Genomic DNA, 20,086 nt, shown 5'->3' with positions numbered 1-20,086 from the left:
GACAGATCTGTGCTGTGGAGTGGACCCCCGGGATCTTATAGAGGGCCATAATTGGACTGGAGGTTTGGGGAACGTTTGGGGAACGCTTGCTACAGTTCTACCTAATGCTGACACCTTTTGTGAGAGGAAGGGAGTTATGAAAGAGAGAGAGAGATAGTGGGGTTAGTTCTGGGGAAAGATAAAGGTAGCGAGAGCAGAGTGGAAGGGAGGTTTTTCATGGTGTGGGGGAGGCAGGGGTAGAAAGAGGTAGAGTAGCCTTCTCTCAGGACTCGCCCCAGTGTCCCATACTCACTCATAGCCTGACACTGAGAGCCCAAGGATTTTCTCCTTTTAGGTACACACACATAGCTGCACTCAGAAACTCACACTGTGCATTTACACACCCCACCACATCTCTTATACACATTTAAATCTACACCCGTATTCTCTCTTTCTCACACACATAGATACACAAACGTACGCTTGCTGCAGCAGGAGTCAAATGGCCCAATGTGTTAAAAGCATTAGGTAAGCACAAATCCAAAAGTGCTTCTCGGGCCGATATCAAGTGTCCTGCTTCATTACAGTGTGGTGTATACATTCAGCTGCATCTCTGTCCCCCCTCCTCCACCTCCTCTCCCATCCTCCAAAACCTCCGCTCCTCCATCCATTCCCACTCAACCGCATCCTCTCCTCCACCTCCTCTCCCCCTCCTCCACCACCTCTCCCCACTCCACCTCCTCTCCTCCACCTCCTCTTCCCCTCCCCCACCTCCTCTCCCCCCTCCTCCACCTCCTCTCCTCCACCTCCTCTCCTCCACCTCCTCCCCCCCTCCTCCACCTCCTCTCCCCCCCTCTTCTCCCCCCTCTCCACCACCTCCTCTCCCCCCTCCTCCACCTCCTCTCCTCCACCTCCTCTCTCCCCTCTCCTCCACCTACTCTCCCCCCTCCTCCTCCTCCTCTCCTCCACCTCCTCTCACCCCTTCTCCACCTCCTCTCCCCCCTCCTCCACCTCCTCTCCCCCCTCCTTCACCTCCTCTCCCCCAGGGGAGCTCTAAAAGGGAGCGGGATGTTTATTGAAGAATAGATGGGGTATTATTATTTTAAGCGTGTAGGCTTTCGTTGGCGGTGGATCATGTCCAATCATAGTGCTGATGTTTGGACGAAAGGTATATAAAAGTACACTTCAAAGCCCTGCAGCAGCCTTAATGCGGCCGGACCATGTTTATCTTTGTGGCACACACGCATATATATATACACACACACACACACACACACACACACACACACACACACACACACACAAAAAATAAGGAAAGTCATTTCTATCGCAGGATTTATGAGGAAGGAGGGAGAGCGCGGTAGAGGTAAAAGTGCCACCTTTGATATGAGTTTAACAAGAAATCTCTTGTCCAGATTGGTAAAGAGGGGCGTTTTTTCTTTGGCTATTTTGGATCCTGATACAGTATTACAGGGGAGGAAGCTGACCATGGAAATCTTCTGTTTTGACCGTGGCCGCCGGCCGTTCTGATATAGAGAGAGAGAGAGAGAGACAGACAGACTGATCAAACAGGGTGGGCTCCAACCTGCTGGCTGAGACCGTATACAAAGCCATACCTCAGCACATGAAGCCAACACAGACCTTTTCTGTGCAGCACAGCACTTGGCGTCCCGTCCAGTCTCTAACAGGCAGCGCTAGGGTAATGTTAGCGTTAGTGGTTTCTCCCACTGTAAGCAGCCTCAGCCCTGCCAGCCACCTGCACACAGGAAAGAGCTGAGGCATAGAGGTCAGGGGTCAAATACTACACCAGAGGAGAGGGGCGAGACAGAAAAAAGGGATGGCTGTTAAAGCTGGTGAGCCCTGCCAGCCACCTGCACAGTGGAACGGGCTGAGGCAGAGGGGTCAGGGGTTAAAGGTAATCAAGGAAAGGTCATCACTGTCTTTGACTGCCCATGGAGGAATCTATAATGTAGACTGTGGACAAAGGGAGGAGAGTGGGAAGGGGTGAAAGGAGGTGGGGTGGAGTAAAAGAGAGGCGGGTTAGATATGGGTACAGAGACAGGGTGCTGAGAGGTAAAGAGAGGGTGGAGAAAGTAGGGTAAAGAGCGATGGATGAGACTGAGTGGGGAAGCAGGAGAGTTCCCTTTCACACTAGAGTCCTGATTCTTGTGTAGCATACTGTTTAAGTGTGGCATTGCTAATCTGGCCTCTCCATTAGTCAAGCCCCAAATCATCCATCAACACGGAGATCTCTCTCACACACACATACCCCAACAGGTTGAGAAAACACAACTGCAAGCCCAAACTATCTCAACTCAATCATAAGCCCTCTGACAGGCTGGATTTCTAAACCAGAAGCCCAATAACAGAATAGGCTTTGTGTGATACTCTGCAGAACGCTAAGAGAGAGGAGAGAGAGAGCAGTGAGAGAAGAAAAGAGAGCAAAGGGATATCTTGAAGAGAGAGCGGGGGGAGAGAATTGGAAAAGCCAAGGAGGAGTGTTTTTCTAGTGGCCTTTGTGAGTAACGTCCTGTGTTGTCGCGGTGCTGTGTTCCAAACGGCAGGCTGGGGAGTTGGTAGGAGCTGCAGCCTCTTCTCAGCTGTCTCGATGGGTGTCACTGACTCCCACCGACACACCAGCAAAACCCCCACTACACCCCCAAGAGACACACACTCACAGCAACCCCCCACCACCTCCCTCCCCTAAAAAAGAAAAGGAAAATGGAACTTTAAAAATGAAGGGAAAGTTTTGGGTAATCACTCTTCGGCTCTTGGTTGTGTGCTCATGCGACCCCCCCCCCCCAAACCACCACCACCCCCATAACTCTGGCTGGTTGTAATAGATGAGGATAGCAGAGTGCATGTTTACGAGCGCGAGTGCTGGACTTGGCAGGCCTGAGTGCTCCTTCAGTGTCTCACAGTTCATCACAGCTCAGTGACTGGGCCTTGACTCAACCCGTGTCTCTTACACACAGTTTACATGGAGGGGGGGGGGGGGGTGTCATGCACCCAACCAAACCCCCCACTACCCCATACTGCACCTATCCCTGTTCACCCCCCACCCCTCTCTCTAACCCTAACCTCCCTGGTTTACTGTACCCCTACCTCATATACCCCTTTGTGGCTGCCCAGTACAGTGAGGGGAAAAAGTATTTGATCCCCTGCTGATTTTGTACGTTTGCCCACTGACAAAGAAATGATCAGTCTATAATTGTAATGGTAGGTTTATTTGAACAGTGAGAGACAGAATAACAACAAGAAAAATCCAGAAAAACGCATGTCGAAAATGTTAAATTGATTTGCATTTTAATGGGGGAAATAAGTATTTGACCCCTCTGCAAAACATGACTTAGTACTTGGTGGCAATCACAGAGGTCAGATGTTTCTTGTAGTTGGCCACCAGGTTGCACACATCTGAGGAGGGATTTTGTCCCACTCCTCTTTGCAGATCTTCTCCAAGTCATTAAGGTTTCGAGGCTGACGTTTGACAACTCGAACCTTCATCTCCCTCCACAGATTTTCTATGGGATTAAGGTCTGGAGACTGGCTAGGCCACTCCAGGACCTTAATGTGCTTCTTCTTGAACTACTCCTTTGTTGCCTTGGCCGTGTGTTTTGGGTCATTGTCATGCTGGAATACCCATCCACGACCCATTTTCAATGCCCTGGCTGAGGGAAGGAGGTTCTCACCCAAGATTTGACGGTACATGGCCCCGTCCATCGTTCCTTTGATGAGGTGAAGTTGTCCTGTTCCCTTAGCAGAAAAACACCCCCAAAGCATAATGTTTCCTCCTCCATGTTTGACGGTGGGGATGGTGTTCTTGGGGTCATAGGCAGCATTCCCCCTCCTCCAAACATGGCGAGTTGAGTTGATGCCAAAGAGCTCCATTTTGGTCTCATCTGACCACAACACTTTCACCCAGTTGTCCTCTGAATCATTCAGATGTTCATTGGCAAACTTCAGACGGGCATGTATATGTGCTTTCTTGAGCAAGGGGACCTTGCGGGCGCTGCAGGATTTCAGTCCTTCACGGCGTAGTGTGTTACCAATTGTTTTCTTGGTGACTATGGTCCCAGCTGCCTTGAGATCATTGATCTCCCCGTGTAGTTCTGGGCTGATTCCTCACCGTTCTCATGATCATTGCAACTCCACGAGGTGAGATCTTGCACGGAGCCCCAGGCCGAGGGAGATTGACAGTTCTTTTGTGTTTCTTCCATTTGCGAATAATCGCACCAACTGTTGTCACCTTCTCACCAAGCTGCTTGGCGATGGTCTTGTAGCCCATTCCAGCCTTGTGTAGGTCTACAATCTTGTCCCTGACATCCTTGGAGAGCTCTTTGGTCTTGGCCATGGTGGAGAGTTTGGAATCTGGTTGATTGATTGATTGCTTCTGTGGACAGGTGTCTTTTATACAGGTAACAAGCTGAGATTAGGAGCACACTCTTAAAGGGAGTGCTCCTAATCTCAGCTCGTTACCTGTATAAAAGACACCTGGGAGCCAGAAGTCTTTCTGATTGAGAGGGGGTCAAATACTTATTTCCCTCATTATAAATTGATTTACATTTTTGACATGCATTTTTCTGGATTTTCTTTGTTATTCTGTCTCTCACTGTTCAAATAAAACTACCATTAAAATATAGACTGATCATTTCATTGTCAGTGGGCAAACGTACAAAATCAGCAGGGGATCAAATACTTTTTTCCCCCACTGTATTTGCATTATTGTTTGAAATTGTGCATTAAGTACAGTACTACTATTTATTTTATTTTTGTTGCCATTTACTCAACAATCTGTCTCTCTCTCTCTTTGTCTTTCTCTCGCTTTCTCTCTGTCTCTCTTTGACGCTCTCTCGCTTTACCCTCTCTCTCTCTTTGTCACTGTCTTGCTCTCTCTCTCTCCCTCTCTCTCTCTCTCTCTCTCTCTCTCTCTCTCTCTCTCTCTCTCTCTCTCTCTCTCTCTCTCTAGTGGTCGTATGCGTTGGAGAAGCCTAACACTGGCAGTGTGTTCAGCCTGGCCTGGTCAGCAGACGGCACACAGCTCGCGGGGGCTTGTGGGAATGGACACGTCATCTTCGCCCACGTGGTGGAGCAGCGCTGGGAGTGGAGGAGCTTCGAGATCACCCTCACCAAGAGGAGGACCATGCAGGTAGAATACACAGATCACCCTCACCAAGAGGAGGACCATGCAGGTAGAACACACAGATCACCCTCACCAAGAGGAGGACCATGCAGGTAGAATACACAGATCACCCTCACCAAGAGGAGGACCATGCAGGTAGAATACACAGATCACCCTCACCAAGAGGAGGACCATGCAGGTAGAATACACAGATCACCCTCACCAAGAGGAGGACCATGCAGGTAGAATACACAGATCACCCTCACCAAGAGGAGGACCATGCAGGTAGAATACACAGATCACCCTCACCAAGAGGAGGACCATGCAGGTAGAATACACAGATCACCCTCACCAAGAGGAGGACCATGCAGGTAGAATACACAGATCACCCTCACCAAGAGGAGGACCATGCAGGTAGAATACACAGATCACCCTCACCAAGAGGAGGACCATGCAGGTAGAATACACAGATCACCCTCACCAAGAGGAGGACCATGCAGGTAGAATACACAGATCACCCTCACCAAGAGGAGGACCATGCAGGTAGAATACACAGATCACCCTCACCAAGAGGAGGACCATGCAGGTAGAATACACAGATCACCCTCACCAAGAGGAGGACCATGCAGGTAGAATACACAGATCACCCTCACCAAGAGGAGGACCATGCAGGTAGAATACACAGATCACCCTCACCAAGAGGAGGACCATGCAGGTAGAATACACAGATCACCCTCACCAAGAGGAGGACCATGCAGGTAGAATACACAGATCACCCTCACCAAGAGGAGGACCATGCAGGTAGAATACACAGATCACCCTCACCAAGAGGAGGACCATGCAGGTAGAATACACAGATCACCCTCACCAAGAGGAGGACCATGCAGGTAGAATACACAGATCACCCTCACCAAGAGGAGGACCATGCAGGTAGAATACACAGATCACCCTCACCAAGAGGAGGACCATGCAGGTAGAATACACAGATCACCCTCACCAAGAGGAGGACCATGCAGGTAGAATACACAGATCACCCTCACCAAGAGGAGGACCATGCAGGTAGAATACACAGATCACCCTCACCAAGAGGAGGACCATGCAGGTAGAATACACAGATCACCCTCACCAAGAGGAGGACCATGCAGGTAGAATACACAGATCACCCTCACCAAGAGGAGGACCATGCAGGTAGAATACACAGATCACCCTCACCAAGAGGAGGACCATGCAGGTAGAATACACAGATCACCCTCACCAAGAGGAGGACCATGCAGGTAGAATACACAGATCACCCTCACCAAGAGGAGGACCATGCAGGTAGAATACACAGATCACCCTCACCAAGAGGAGGACCATGCAGGTAGAATACACAGATCACCCTCACCAAGAGGAGGACCATGCAGGTAGAATACACAGATCACCCTCACCAAGAGGAGGACCATGCAGGTAGAATACACAGATCACCCTCACCAAGAGGAGGACCATGCAGGTAGAATACACAGATCACCCTCACCAAGAGGAGGACCATGCAGGTAGAATACACAGATCACCCTCACCAAGAGGAGGACCATGCAGGTAGAATACACAGATCACCCTCACCAAGAGGAGGACCATGCAGGTAGAATACACAGATCACCCTCACCAAGAGGAGGACCATGCAGGTAGAATACACAGATCACCCTCACCAAGAGGAGGACCATGCAGGTAGAATACACAGATCACCCTCACCAAGAGGAGGACCATGCAGGTAGAATACACAGATCACCCTCACCAAGAGGAGGACCATGCAGGTAGAATACACAGATCACCCTCACCAAGAGGAGGACCATGCAGGTAGAATACACAGATCACCCGCACCAAGAGGAGGACCATGCAGGTAGAATACACAGATCACCCTCACCAAGAGGAGGACCATGCAGGTAGAATACACAGATCACCCTCACCAAGAGGAGGACCATGCAGGTAGAATACACAGATCACCCTCACCAAGAGGAGGACCATGCAGGTAGAATACACAGATCACCCTCACCAAGAGGAGGACCATGCAGGTAGAATACACAGATCACCCTCACCAAGAGGAGGACCATGCAGGTAGAATACACAGATCACCCTCACCAAGAGGAGGACCATGCAGGTAGAATACACAGATCACCCTCACCAAGAGGAGGACCATGCAGGTAGAATACACAGATCACCCTCACCAAGAGGAGGACCATGCAGGTAGAATACACAGATCACCCTCACCAAGAGGAGGACCATGCAGGTAGAATACACAGATCACCCTCACCAAGAGGAGGACCATGCAGGTAGAATACACAGATCACCCTCACCAAGAGGAGGACCATGCAGGTAGAATACACAGATCACCCTCACCAAGAGGAGGACCATGCAGGTAGAATACACAGATCACCCTCACCAAGAGGAGGACCATGCAGGTAGAATACACAGATCACCCTCACCAAGAGGAGGACCATGCAGGTAGAATACACAGATCACCCTCACCAAGAGGAGGACCATGCAGGTAGAATACACAGATCACCCTCACCAAGAGGAGGACCATGCAGGTAGAATACACAGATCACCCTCACCAAGAGGAGGACCATGCAGGTAGAACACACAGATCACCCTCACCAAGAGGAGGACCATGCAGGTAGAATACACAGATCACCCTCACCAAGAGGAGGACCATGCAGGTAGAACACACAGATCACCCTCACCAAGAGGAGGACCATGCAGGTAGAATACACAGATCACCCTCACCAAGAGGAGGACCATGCAGGTAGAATACACAGATCACCCTCACCAAGAGGAGGACCATGCAGGTAGAATACACAGATCACCCTCACCAAGAGGAGGACCATGCAGGTAGAACACACAGATCACCCTCACCAAGAGGAGGACCATGCAGGTAGAATACACAGATCACCCTCACCAAGAGGAGGACCATGCAGGTAGAATACACAGATCACCCTCACCAAGAGGAGGACCATGCAGGTAGAATACACAGATCACCCTCACCAAGAGGAGGACCATGCAGGTAGAATACACAGATCACCCTCACCAAGAGGAGGACCATGCAGGTAGAATACACAGATCACCCTCACCAAGAGGAGGACCATGCAGGTAGAATACACAGATCACCCTCACCAAGAGGAGGACCATGCAGGTAGAACACACAGATCACCCTCACCAAGAGGAGGACCATGCAGGTAGAATACACAGATCACCCTCACCAAGAGGAGGACCATGCAGGTAGAATACACAGATCACCCTCACCAAGAGGAGGACCATGCAGGTGTTTTAGGTTCCTTTTGCCATATGATTGGTTAAACCTCCAGAAAAAGTATTCATCTTTACTTCACTTAAGAAGCCAAACAGTCCCCGAGCCTAAATGAATTAATGAGACAGCTAACTGAGGGTGAATGGGCCGGTGTGAGAGGCAGACGCTAGTGAGGTGAAGTTAACAGGCTATTTAAAAGGGCCAGACTATTCCCCAGGCCTGGGTACTTGTGGCTATACATTATGCTATAAGCCTCCCAGTGTGGACCAGTGACAATGGCCAGCCTGTATAGCAGCCTCCATCACCAAGTGTGTTTAAACTTCAGAAACCACAAGGTAGAGTTTACACGTGGTCCACACACCCCCGCGCACGCACACACAGAAACGAACACACACACGTGGATAAACGCATACGTGCACACTCTCCATAGACAACTCTCACTGAGCACTGTTTGCGTTAACCAAACAAACCTGTGTCTTCAGCCATTTATTTTCAGCCTTCCAGGGTTTTTTCTCTCCCTCTCTTTTTTAAAAGTGCACATCTGCCAATGGTTTGTGAATCAGGCGGCTAAATTTACCACCTCGCGGTTAAACATTTTTATTCCTGGTTGTTTGGTGAGTAAATTTGGGTTGTTAGTGGGGGTTAAAGAAGGATGATGTTTAAACCCTTAAATAAATACCCACCACATCTTTTATCTGCTGGTGGAAAACCATATTCAATTCATTCATTCATTCATTCATTCATTGATTCACAGGGAAATGTGGAAGACATTTTGTTTATCCTAACAGGTGAAAAAAGTAGAAAGGCACATATGTATACACACCAGGTGTTTCTGTCCCCTCCTGTCCTATGCTTAGACATGGGCTGATTCCTTGTATATAGCTACAGTAAATAATCTCTTGAGTTTCCGTGAGTGCATCCATGCCTACTATACATGGATGAGTGTCTCAGACAACATGGCCTTTGTGTGTATGCTATAGTCTGTTTGTTACAATTTGTTTGTTAGTATTTCAAATGATTTGTTACTCAATGTCTGTATGTGTTTATGCATGTCAAGATCTGAGTTACATCTGCATGTTTGTGTGTATGTCTGTGTGTGTGTTCCTAAACAGTCCCTCTCTCTCTCTCTGTCTCTCTGTCTCTCTCTCTCTCTATTCATCACCCAGGTGAGGAACGTGGTGAATGATGCGGAGGATGTTCTGGAGTTCAGGGACCGGGTCATCAAAGCCTCTCTGGCCCACGGTCACCTAGTGGTCACCACCTCTCTCCAGTGCTACGTCTACAGTGCTACGAACTGGAACACCCCTCTCATCTTTGACCTGAAGGAGGGGACTGTCAGCCTCATTGTACAGGCTGAGAAGTAAGTCTCTCTTTATCCTTCTGTCTCCATCTCGTTATGTCCCTCCTCCCTCTCTTAGTTTTTCCCTCTCATCTATCCCTGTTGCGCCGATCTCTCTGTTGCGCCGATCTCTCTGTTGCGCCGATCTCTCTGTTGCGCCGATCTCTCTGTTGCGCCGATCTCTCTGTTGCGCCGATCTCTCTGTTGCGCCGATCTCTCTGTTGCGTCGATCTCTCTGTTGCGTCGATCTCTGGACCCCCTGTCCTTTTCATTCCCTCCCCGTCTTTCTCCTGCCAAACACTCTCTGTGTGTGTGTGTGTGTGTGTGTGTGTGTGTGTGTGTGTGTGTGTGTGTGTGTGTGTGTGTGTGTGTGTGTGTGTGTGTGTGTGTGTGTGTGTGTGTGTGTGTGCCATTGCCAGAGCAGGTCTGGCTGTGGAAGTCTGACTGCAGTGGGAAACAGAGAGAGAGACATCTATCATTCTCTCCAATGAGTCGTTCCACCTCACAAAGCAAAATAAAGATGATTTCAACTCCCACCATCTCAGATTGTTCTGAAATTGTTTCTGTTGTTAGAAACACAAGATGCAATAAGATTTTGTTGAAATATAATTTGATCTCTGAACCCAAATTGGCCATTTTAATTTATAGGATTCATATAATATTAAATAAATATAATACCTAACATCCGATTTGGACCAAACCTTTTTATAACAATGAGTTAGACATGAGGAATCAAAAGAAATGGTCAAAAGACACACATGGACCACCCACTCCCCACACTCCACTACAATCCCACCCCAACAACGACTACATAGTATCAGTTCTGTATGTCTGACAAGTAGTATGGGGATGTGGCTCTGAGTATTGTTTCTTCATGCTATGTAATGTATTCCCAGTCAATTTGGTGGTGGCTTTTATTCCCTGTTCAGAGAAATGAGTCATTGCATTTTGTATTATCTTGGCTCCATCTTGCAGTTTGTTATGCTCTCCTCTCCTCTTTACCATTCCCACTCTCCTCTTTGTTGCTCCCTCCTGCTTCTATCACTCCTCTCCATCTCTGTCCCTAACCCTGCTTTCTATCACTCCCCCTCATCTTTATCTCTCCATCTCTCCCATTCTCTTTATTTTGTCTCCTTCCTCAGACACTTCCTGTTGGTGGATGGGACGGGGCTGTATGTGTTCTCCTACGAGGGCCGTCTCATCTCCACGCCCAGATTCCCCGGCATGAGAACGGACATCCTCAACGCCCAGTCCGTCTCCCTTAGCAACGACACCATCGCCATCCGGGACAAGAGCGATGAGAAGGGTGAGTGCAATGCCAGTCGAGCTGTCCCTTCACTACCACAATACAATACCACGCTTCATTGTCCATACAGCGGGGGGAGATTTGCGCTTGGCTTCTTCCCTCAATGACATTTACAGCCGTTAAACACATTGAAACATCAGGAGCACTTTGTCAACAAGAGGATTATACTTCACCAGGAGATAAAAAGCTGGGGAAATGACTTTAACAGGACTGGAACAATGACCGTTTGTAATCATACTCTCTCTCCTTCTTCCCCTCCCTCTCTTCTTTTTCTCCAGTCATCTTTCTGTTTGATGCCCTGACGGGGAAAGCCCTGGGTGACGGGAAGCCCCTGACTCACAAGGTGGGTGATTCACCAACTAACACACCAACAGTCAGTCACAGCACACACTACACTCTCCTGTTAGTGTGCACACACTGACCTGAGACGACTGTGTATATCTCCACGTGTCTAACTCTTAATCCGTACTGTTACATTGAGCAACCTGCTAGGATTGGGGGAGGGTAAGCTGATCCTAGATCTGTGCCTCAGGGTAGCTGTGGGACAGTGTGAGAGTAAGTGTGGTGGGTTCCAGCGACACCAACAGGCCAGGGTGAAAAGGTCAGGGAGCCAAGGGGAGAAGGCAGAGAGAAGAATTAATGGTGTTGAGGAAAAAAACAGAAACTTGATAGTTAAGAGGGACACGTACAGATTGTGAGGAAACTGGAGTGAGTGCATGTGTGTGAGAAAGAGATGGAGGATGGAGAGAAAGGGGGAGGGTTATGGAGTGAGAATAGGATTGAAAGGGATAAAGAGAGAGGGAGTGAATTAGAGAGGGAGAAAAGGAGGAGAAGTTGCCAGGGTCAGTAGTTACTGTTTGTCAGCATGGCTGTCTCTGCCAGCACTCCACAGCTCCAAGACAGAGGAGCACTGCACTGAAGCCAGCTGGCTCTGACACACACGCACACACACACACACACACACAGTCACACACACGCACAGTCACGCGCGCGCGCACACACACACACACACACACACACACACACACACACACACACACACACACACACACACAGTCACACACACGCACAGTCACGCGCGCACACACACACACACACACACACACACACACACACACACACACACACACACATGCACACACACACACACACAGTCACACACACGCACAGTCACACACTCGCACACAATGACTAACACACGCACAGTCACGTGCGCGCACACACACACACAGTCACACACACGCACAGTCACACGCGCGCACACGCACACACACGCGCGCACACGCACACACACACACACACTCCTGTTGGGGAGTATGGGCCAGGAGCTGTGGGGTCAGACTGCTGGCACCCCCCACTTGCCTCCCCCATTTCTCCCTCCTGGCTCCTCTCTCCCTCTTACCTCTTTCCTCCACATCTTCCCTCTAAGTTGAGTCTCTTCCCTCTGATCTGGGCTCAGTTGTTCCCTCCTAGTCCTCCTGTGGCTGTGTACTCAGGGCAGTACTGGGGACTAGAGAGTGTGGAGGGGGAGAGGAGCGGGCTTGTGATTTGGGTGATCATGTGTTGAGAAGAGATGTGTATCAAAAGACAATATTGTAAGTGTTATGGGGACTGGTGGGGTTTGACACTGGTGGTTCAGTTAGCCCTGTTAATGTGAACCAGGTCTCTCCCACACAACTTTCTGCCTCCCATTTCACCATGTGTGTGTGGTGTGTGTGTGTGTGTGGTGTGTGTGTGGTGTGGTGTGTGTGTGTGTGTGTGTGTGTGTGTGTGTGTGTGTGTGTGTGTGTGTGTGTGTGTGTGTGTGTGTGTGGTGTGTGTGGTGTGTGTGTGTGTGTGTGTGTGTGTGTGTGGTGTGTGTGTGTGTGTGTGTGTTCCAGATGGAGGTGGTGGAGATAGCTCTGGACCAGTGTGGCCCGTCCAGCGATAGGAAGATCGCGGTCATAGACAAGAACCGTGACCTGTACCTGACCGCTGTCCATCGCCTCTACAGAGAACACAACATCTGCAAGATAGGTAGGAGAGAGGGAAGGAGAGAGGGAAGGAGAGAGGGAAGGAGAGAAAGGGAGGGGGAATAGATTTCAAACTGCTTTGTGTTGTTAAGCACCTAAAGCCTACCAGATAGATAACGTCATCTTTCTTACCATAACCCACATGCACTATGGTCTACACTCCATGTGTTAGAGGTTATAGTTAGGTGTTCTGAGTGTTGTCTGTCTCTATCCTGTCCTATAGGTACTATGGTCCACACTATGTCCTGGAACGACTCCTCTAACATCCTGTGTGGTATTCAGGACACACAGTTCACCGTGTGGCACTATCCCAGTGCTGTCTTCACTGACAAGGACCTGCTGCCTAAAACACTGTACACGAAGGACGCCAGGTAACGTGCACGCAAACACGCACACAGAAAACACTTCCCCGTTATCGGAAATAAAAGGTCGTGGATCGTCTTCATGTCAGATGTGTTCGTGTTGTATTAAAGCCGTTGATGAATCGCTGAAGAGATTCCTGAGTGGCTGCCCTTAGGCTCAGTCGCTGTCTGTACAGAATGTTTTTTATGTCTGTCTATCTGTCCCCCTCCACAGTGAGTTCAGCCGGGCGCCCCACATCCTGAACTACGTGGGGACCCAGGTGACGGTGCGTCGCGGTGACGGCTCGTTGGTGTACAGCAACGTGTCTCCCTACCCTGCCCTGCTGCACGAGTACAGCGCCTCCTCTCGCTGGGAGGACGCTCTGCGCCTCTGCCGCTTTGCCAAGGTAACACGCACCTGAGAGGAGTGGCAGCTGCTATGGGGACATTCCCTGGTGACTCCCTGGTCCTGTGTAGCACAGAGCACACATCATATCCAACTCCAAATACTGTACAAAACACATCTTAAAAAACTCTTTACATTATGCTGAAAATTGAATAATGGTCTGGAATATGCCAGTGTCAAGCAATGTGTAACCCCAGGCCTGCTGTCTCCCTGGCCCTGCCACTACCCTACCCAGGAGAGGGGGCTGCTCTGTGCCCTGAGCCCTTCTCTTAAAGCCAGTTATTTATAATAAATGGTGTCATTAGCGGCCTGTAATTGCTAGCACATTGTGGGCTGCAGCAGAGCAGTGCAGGGCCAGAGGGACCAGAGAACCAGAGCCCGGGTCCCAGGGGAAACACTCAGCCCCGAGAGGGGCCACAGGCTGGGGGTGCTACAGGTCTGGGTCCTGGGGGATGGTGATAGGGGGGGTAGGGACCTGAAGGAATATTGAATGGGATTCCTCCAGGGTTCCAGTGTTCTGATAGACCCCCCACTATAGCGTGGGAACTCACGGTCACTCTTTGACAGTGGTGTGTGTGTGTGTTTGTCTCAATGTCTTGTGTCGGTGTGTCAAATTTCTGTACTCATGTCTGTCTGATTGTTTCATGTCTTTGTCCGTGATGTTCCTCTCGTCTGTTGGTGTCTCGCACCCCTTCACTGAGTCTCTGTGTACTAGACCTCTGAGGAAGAGGTGAGTCTCTCTCTCGTTCATTTACATCTTTCCACGTTCCCTTTTACCCCTGTCCTCGTCTTTGTCTCCTCTTGTCTTCTTCCTCTTCCTCCTATCCCTTACTTTAGTTCTGGTTTCTCTCCTCATCTGCTAACTGCCCTGTGGCACTCCACCGTATACCGTATTGACCATATACACACATGAAGATATTGACTGGATACTTCAAGAGAACTTAATCCTTCAGTGTTGGGGTTGATGTCTGTGTGCGTGCCGTGAATGAGTGCGTGTGTGCCCACTGCCCATGTGTGTTTACTTTCTGGTTGGTGTGTGTTTGTCTGTAAGATGGTGTATGTGTTTGTAAATGACGTGTCCTGCAGCCCTGGGCCTTGGCATGGTGAAGGGTCCATGATGGAGCCACAGGAGTGGAACTTTAACGAGACACCACCAGCAGCTTTTAATTAGTCTCTAATTAGCCTGGGTGACACCATTTACCGTATTTAACCTCCCCAACACACACACACACACACACACACACACACACACACACACACACACACACACACACACACACACACACACACGCAGCCAATCCCTGAACCCCAACCCCAGTGAGAGCCTTCACAGTGTGCACTGCATGGGTTATGATGCAATAACCACAACCCTGGAGAAGGATGGCTAGAGGGGACAGGGGAGGGGAGAGGGGGGAGAGGGAGGGGAGAGGGGAGGGAGGGAGGGGAGAGGGGGGAGAGGGGAGGGAGAGGGGGAGGGGGAGGGGAGAGGGGGGGAGAGGGGAGGGGGAGAGGGGGGGTGAAGTGGGTAAATGCAGTACCTTCAGAAAGTATTCATACCCCTTAACTTATTCCACATTTTGTTGTTACATCCTGAATTAAAAATGTATGCGATTGTTTTGTTTTCCTACCCATCTACACACAATATCCCAGAATGGCGAAGTGTTTTTTGTTGTGTGCAAATTGATTGAAAATGAAAAGCATACATATCTAATTTACATAAGAATTCACACCACTGAGCCAGTACATGTTACAATCAACTTTGGCAGTGATTACAGCTGTGAGTCTTTCTGAGCTTTGCACTTCTGGATTGTACAATATTTTCAAATTATTATTTTTTTAATTCTTCAAATTCTGTCAAGTTGGTTGCTGATCGTTGCTGGTCACCCATTTTCAAGTCTTGCCTTAGCTTACCATGCTGATTTAAGTCAATTGTAAATAGGCCACTCAGGAACATTGTTTTGTCTTGGTAAGCAACTCCACTGTAGATTTGGCCTTGTGTTTTAGGTTATTGTCCTGCTGAAAGGTGAATTTGTCTCCCAGTGTCTGGCGGAAAGCAGACTGAACCAGGGTTTTCTCTAGGATTTTGTCTGTGATTAGCAATATTCTGTTTCTTTTTATCCTAAAAAACCTCTCTAGTCCTTGCTGTAACCCATAACATCACTATGCTTAAAAATGTGAAGAGTTGTACTCAGTGATGAGTTGTATTGAATTTGCCCCAAATAACGCTTTGTATTCAGAACTTGGTTAATTTCTTTGTCACATTTTTTGCAGTTTTAATTTAGTACCTTGTTGCAAACGGGATGCATGTTTGGAAATATTTTTATTCTGTACAGGCTTCCTTATTTTCACTCTGTCAATTAGGTTAGTATTGTGGAGTAACTATAATGTTGTTGATCCATCCTCAGTTGTATCCTATCACAGCCATTAAACTCTGTAACTGTTTTAAAGTCACCATTGGCCTCATGGTGAAATCCCTGAGCGGTTTCCTTCCTCTCTGGCAACTGAGTTAGGAAGGACACCTGTGTCTTTGTAGTGACTGGGTGTATTGATACACCATCCAAAGTGTAATGAATAACTTCACCATGCTCAAAGGGATATTTAATGTCTGCTTTAGTTTAGTTTTACCCATCTACCAATAGGTGCCCTTTGCGAGGCATTGGAAAACCTCCCTGGTCTTTTTGATTGAATCTGTGTTTGAAATTCACTGCTTGACTGAGGGACCTTACAGATAATTGTATGTGTGAGGTACAGAGATGAGGTAGTCATTCAGAAATCATGTTAAACACTATTATTGCTCAGAGAGTCCATGCAACTTATTATGTGACTTGTTAAGCACATTTTTACTCCTGAACTTAAGTAGGGTTGCCATAACAAAGGGTTGAATACTTACTGAGTCAAGACATTTCAACTTTACATTTTTTATACATTTGTAAAAATGTATAAAAACATAATTCCACTTTGACATTATGGGATATTGTGTGTAGGCCAGTGACACAAAATCTAAATGTAATACATTTTAAATGTAGGTTGTAACACAACAAAATGTGGAAAAAGTCAAAGGGTGTGAAAACTTCCTGAAGGCACTGTATGGAAGAAGGAGCGCCACCCCTCCTCCTTCCTCCCCCCATTTCTGGTAAAAGGGTTTGGTCTTTCGTGGCCGTGTGGTTTTTCCCGGAGTGGGAGGAGTTTTGTGGGGAAATCCTGTTAGCCAGGTATGGAGGATTAGCCCGTTGTGGATACTTTCATGGCACTGAATTGTCGTTAACAGACACTTGTGTATACACCACACACACACACACACTCAGGTAAAGATTGACACAAGCATGCACACATGCTTAAACACACACACAGATCCACACATGCTGATAGGCCTGTACACAAACAACCATGGTGTACACAGTCACACAAACATGGGCAGCCCAGCAGTGTGACTAAATCCCCAGGCAGGCTCTAACAGTGAGCCAACACCACAATGGACCACATCGCTCCTCTGATTGGAGGAAACTGGCCCATCTCTCTCTGACCAGCATTTAGTGGCTTTAGCAAAGGATGATTTCGTTGTTGTTGTCTTTACGGTTTTATGACCAATGTTGTTTGTCTTAATGAAGGATTCAGATGAGATGACAGGATGCATGAGGATGTTGTTCTGGGCTTTGCTTTCAACGATACTGTAGAGTGTGACTGTAAGAGTGAATGGGAGTAACATTACGTCTGTGCGTCTAAGTACATCTGCGTGTCCTGAATGAGTATGATATCAGAATCACACACGGAAGTCAGATTACAGGGTGTGTGTGTGTGTGTGTGTGTGTGTGTGTGTGTGTGTGTGTGTGTGTGTGTTCTGTGCCCTGCAGAGTGACACTAACGAGGCCAGTGTTGTGAGGATGAGCAGACTGGTAATGGGAAGAGTGTCCCTGTAGAGACGCCAGTGCAATGTCCCTCCCGTCTCTAATAACACACAGCCCTCCTCTCTCTCAGTGCCCCGTCCCTTTAATGACCCAGGGGAGCAGGGCTAGACTAGCCCCGCTATACAGGGCCTGTGGTCAGGGCTGGGCCCCGCGCTACGCCCCGCGCTACGCCCCGCGCTACGCCCCGCGCTACGCCCCGCGCTAAGCCCCGGCGCCACCACCAGACTGTCAGGCTGAACAGCAGTTCCACCCCCCCATATACCCTTGCTCCATAGCACTTTTTAAAATACATTTAACTCTTATTTTACCAGGCAAGTGTGTGTGCTCGTGTTTATTTATGCTAAGACAATGTGTGTATGGCAAATGTAATTTCCTATTTTCTTAATGTCGGTCTCCGTTTCTATAGGACCAGTCACTGTGGGCGTGTCTCGCTGGCATGGCAATGGCCAATAGGGAGTTGACGACAGCAGAGGTGGCCTACGCTGCCATTGGAGAGGTAATCCATCAATCACTCAAATCTCACTCTCTTTCCTTTTCTCCTCCACATGTGTACAGGAATGGAAGTAAATGTAATTCTGTTTTTCCATATTTCTCTCCCCTCTGTCGCTCTCTCCAGGTGGATAAGGTGCAGTATATTAACTCTATAAAGGATCTGCCGTCTAAGGAATCTTCAGTGGCCCACATGTTACTGTTCAGTGGTCATGTCCAGGAGGCTGAGGCCACTCTGCTACAGGCTGGCCTGGTCTACCAAACCATACAGGTCCACATCAACCTCTACAACTGGGACAGGTCTGTCTGCCTCTGAATGTCTGTCTGTCTGTGACTCTGAATAGCTGTCTGACTTGTCTTTCTGCCTGTCTCTCTATGTATATTTACATATGCGTTACATATGCGTCATCTGCCCTCAGGGCGTTGGAGCTGGCAGTAAAACATAAGACCCATGTGGACACAGTGCTGGCCTACAGACTCAAGTTCCTGCAGGACTTTAGCAAGAAAGAGACCAACAAGAGGTTCATGCAGTACGCTGAAGGGGTAGGATGTCATTGCTTTTGATATAGTGACCACTGACCAGCAGTAGTTGTAAAGACTTCTTCTCTTCGAAACCAGACAGTATTTTGTTACAAGAGGCAATGTGCCCTTTCTATCATACTATGCCTCATTAGACTGACCCACTTCTCTAATCTCTCTCTCCATCAGGTGGAGGTGGACTGGGAGAAGATCCAGGCAAAAATAGAGATGGAGCTGGTTAAGGAGAGAGAGAAGGCTGCCACCACCTCTGTCAGGAGCAGCCTGGCCTCCCGACGCTGACCCTCAACCCTACACCTCTGACCTCATCCAGGGACCAAATGTACATCATATTTTCAAATGGTCATTTATCAAACATGGTTAGTGTTATTTTTGTGTTTGTGTTTTTTTATATTGATATTTATTTTCTTCAATTAACTTACATGCCTTATTCTCTGAGAATGTACATATGTAGACGTTTAATAAATACATATTTATCAGATCGGTCAACTCTCCTGCCATATTTCTATCTCCTCAACTGCTATTTTAATTCCATGCAGTCAGCCCAGCCCAGTCTGTTTTAACTAGTAATAGATGTGTAGTGTGTGTTTGTGTGTTCATATTAAGTATTACAGCTTTAAAGCATATTCTCTGGCGGTGTGAAACTGTTTGTGAAGCAGCTTCCTCCCCTGACAGAGGTCCAGCCCATCATTATGCCATTACACCCTATCTATCTATCTATCTCTACCCCAACGGACACACTCTACCCCAACGCACACACTCTACCCCAACGCACACACTCTACCCCAACGCACACACTCTACCCCAACGCACACACTCTACCCCAACGCACACACTCTACCCCAACGCACACACTCTACCCCAACGCACGCTCTCTACCCCAACGCACACTCTCTACCCCAACGCACACACTCTACCCCAGCGCACACACTCTACCCCAACGCACGCAGTCTACCCCAACGCACACTCTCTACCCCAGCGCACACACTCTACCCCAACGCACACACTCTACCCCAACACACGCAGTCTACCCCAACGCACACACTCTACCCCAACGCACACACTCTACCCCAACGCACGCAGTCTACCCCAACGCACACACTCTACCCCAACGCACACACTCTACCCCAACGCACACTCTACCCCAACGCACACACTCTACCCCAACGCACACTCAAACACCGCCCCAGCAGGGAAGCCAGGAGCAGCAGGATGGATTCCTGTCACTCTGGTCTGGACCCCGGCACTCCCAGTATTCCTGATGGATACAGAATGCTATAAATCCCTGGTCACTAGAATGAACTCCTTCCATCCTTCCCCAGTTAACTGCAGTCAGGCCGTTCTTGTCTCGAGTAAAGTTCGAGAGAGGGGGA

At 48.7% G+C, this 20,086-nt stretch overlaps 1 protein-coding gene across 2 annotated transcripts in view; it reads left to right on the top strand.

Moving 5' to 3' along the window:
- The window catches only part of LOC106580944 (intraflagellar transport protein 80 homolog), a 123,706-nt gene extending 104,512 nt beyond the window's left edge, over positions 1–19,194 (top strand). For both annotated transcript variants that reach the window (XM_045703694.1, XM_014162536.2), the window contains exons 9-19: positions 4,946–5,125; positions 9,545–9,738; positions 10,860–11,023; positions 11,302–11,366; positions 12,904–13,039; positions 13,259–13,406; positions 13,612–13,783; positions 18,094–18,183; positions 18,304–18,476; positions 18,596–18,719; positions 18,885–19,194. In XM_045703694.1, the coding sequence (XP_045559650.1) occupies positions 4,946–5,125; positions 9,545–9,738; positions 10,860–11,023; positions 11,302–11,366; positions 12,904–13,039; positions 13,259–13,406; positions 13,612–13,783; positions 18,094–18,183; positions 18,304–18,476; positions 18,596–18,719; positions 18,885–18,995 (1,557 nt within the window). In that variant the 3' untranslated portion in view covers positions 18,996–19,194. The remainder of the gene's footprint in view (positions 1–4,945; positions 5,126–9,544; positions 9,739–10,859; positions 11,024–11,301; positions 11,367–12,903; positions 13,040–13,258; positions 13,407–13,611; positions 13,784–18,093; positions 18,184–18,303; positions 18,477–18,595; positions 18,720–18,884) is intronic.
- Positions 19,195–20,086: the final 892 nt, after the last annotated feature.

The sequence above is a fragment of the Salmo salar genome, chromosome ssa20 (assembly GCF_905237065.1).
Source record: "Salmo salar chromosome ssa20, Ssal_v3.1, whole genome shotgun sequence".
Lineage (NCBI taxonomy): Eukaryota > Metazoa > Chordata > Actinopteri > Salmoniformes > Salmonidae > Salmo > Salmo salar.
The sequence above is the reverse complement of the archived record's forward strand: the minus strand, read 5'-3'. Positions and strand labels throughout refer to the sequence as shown.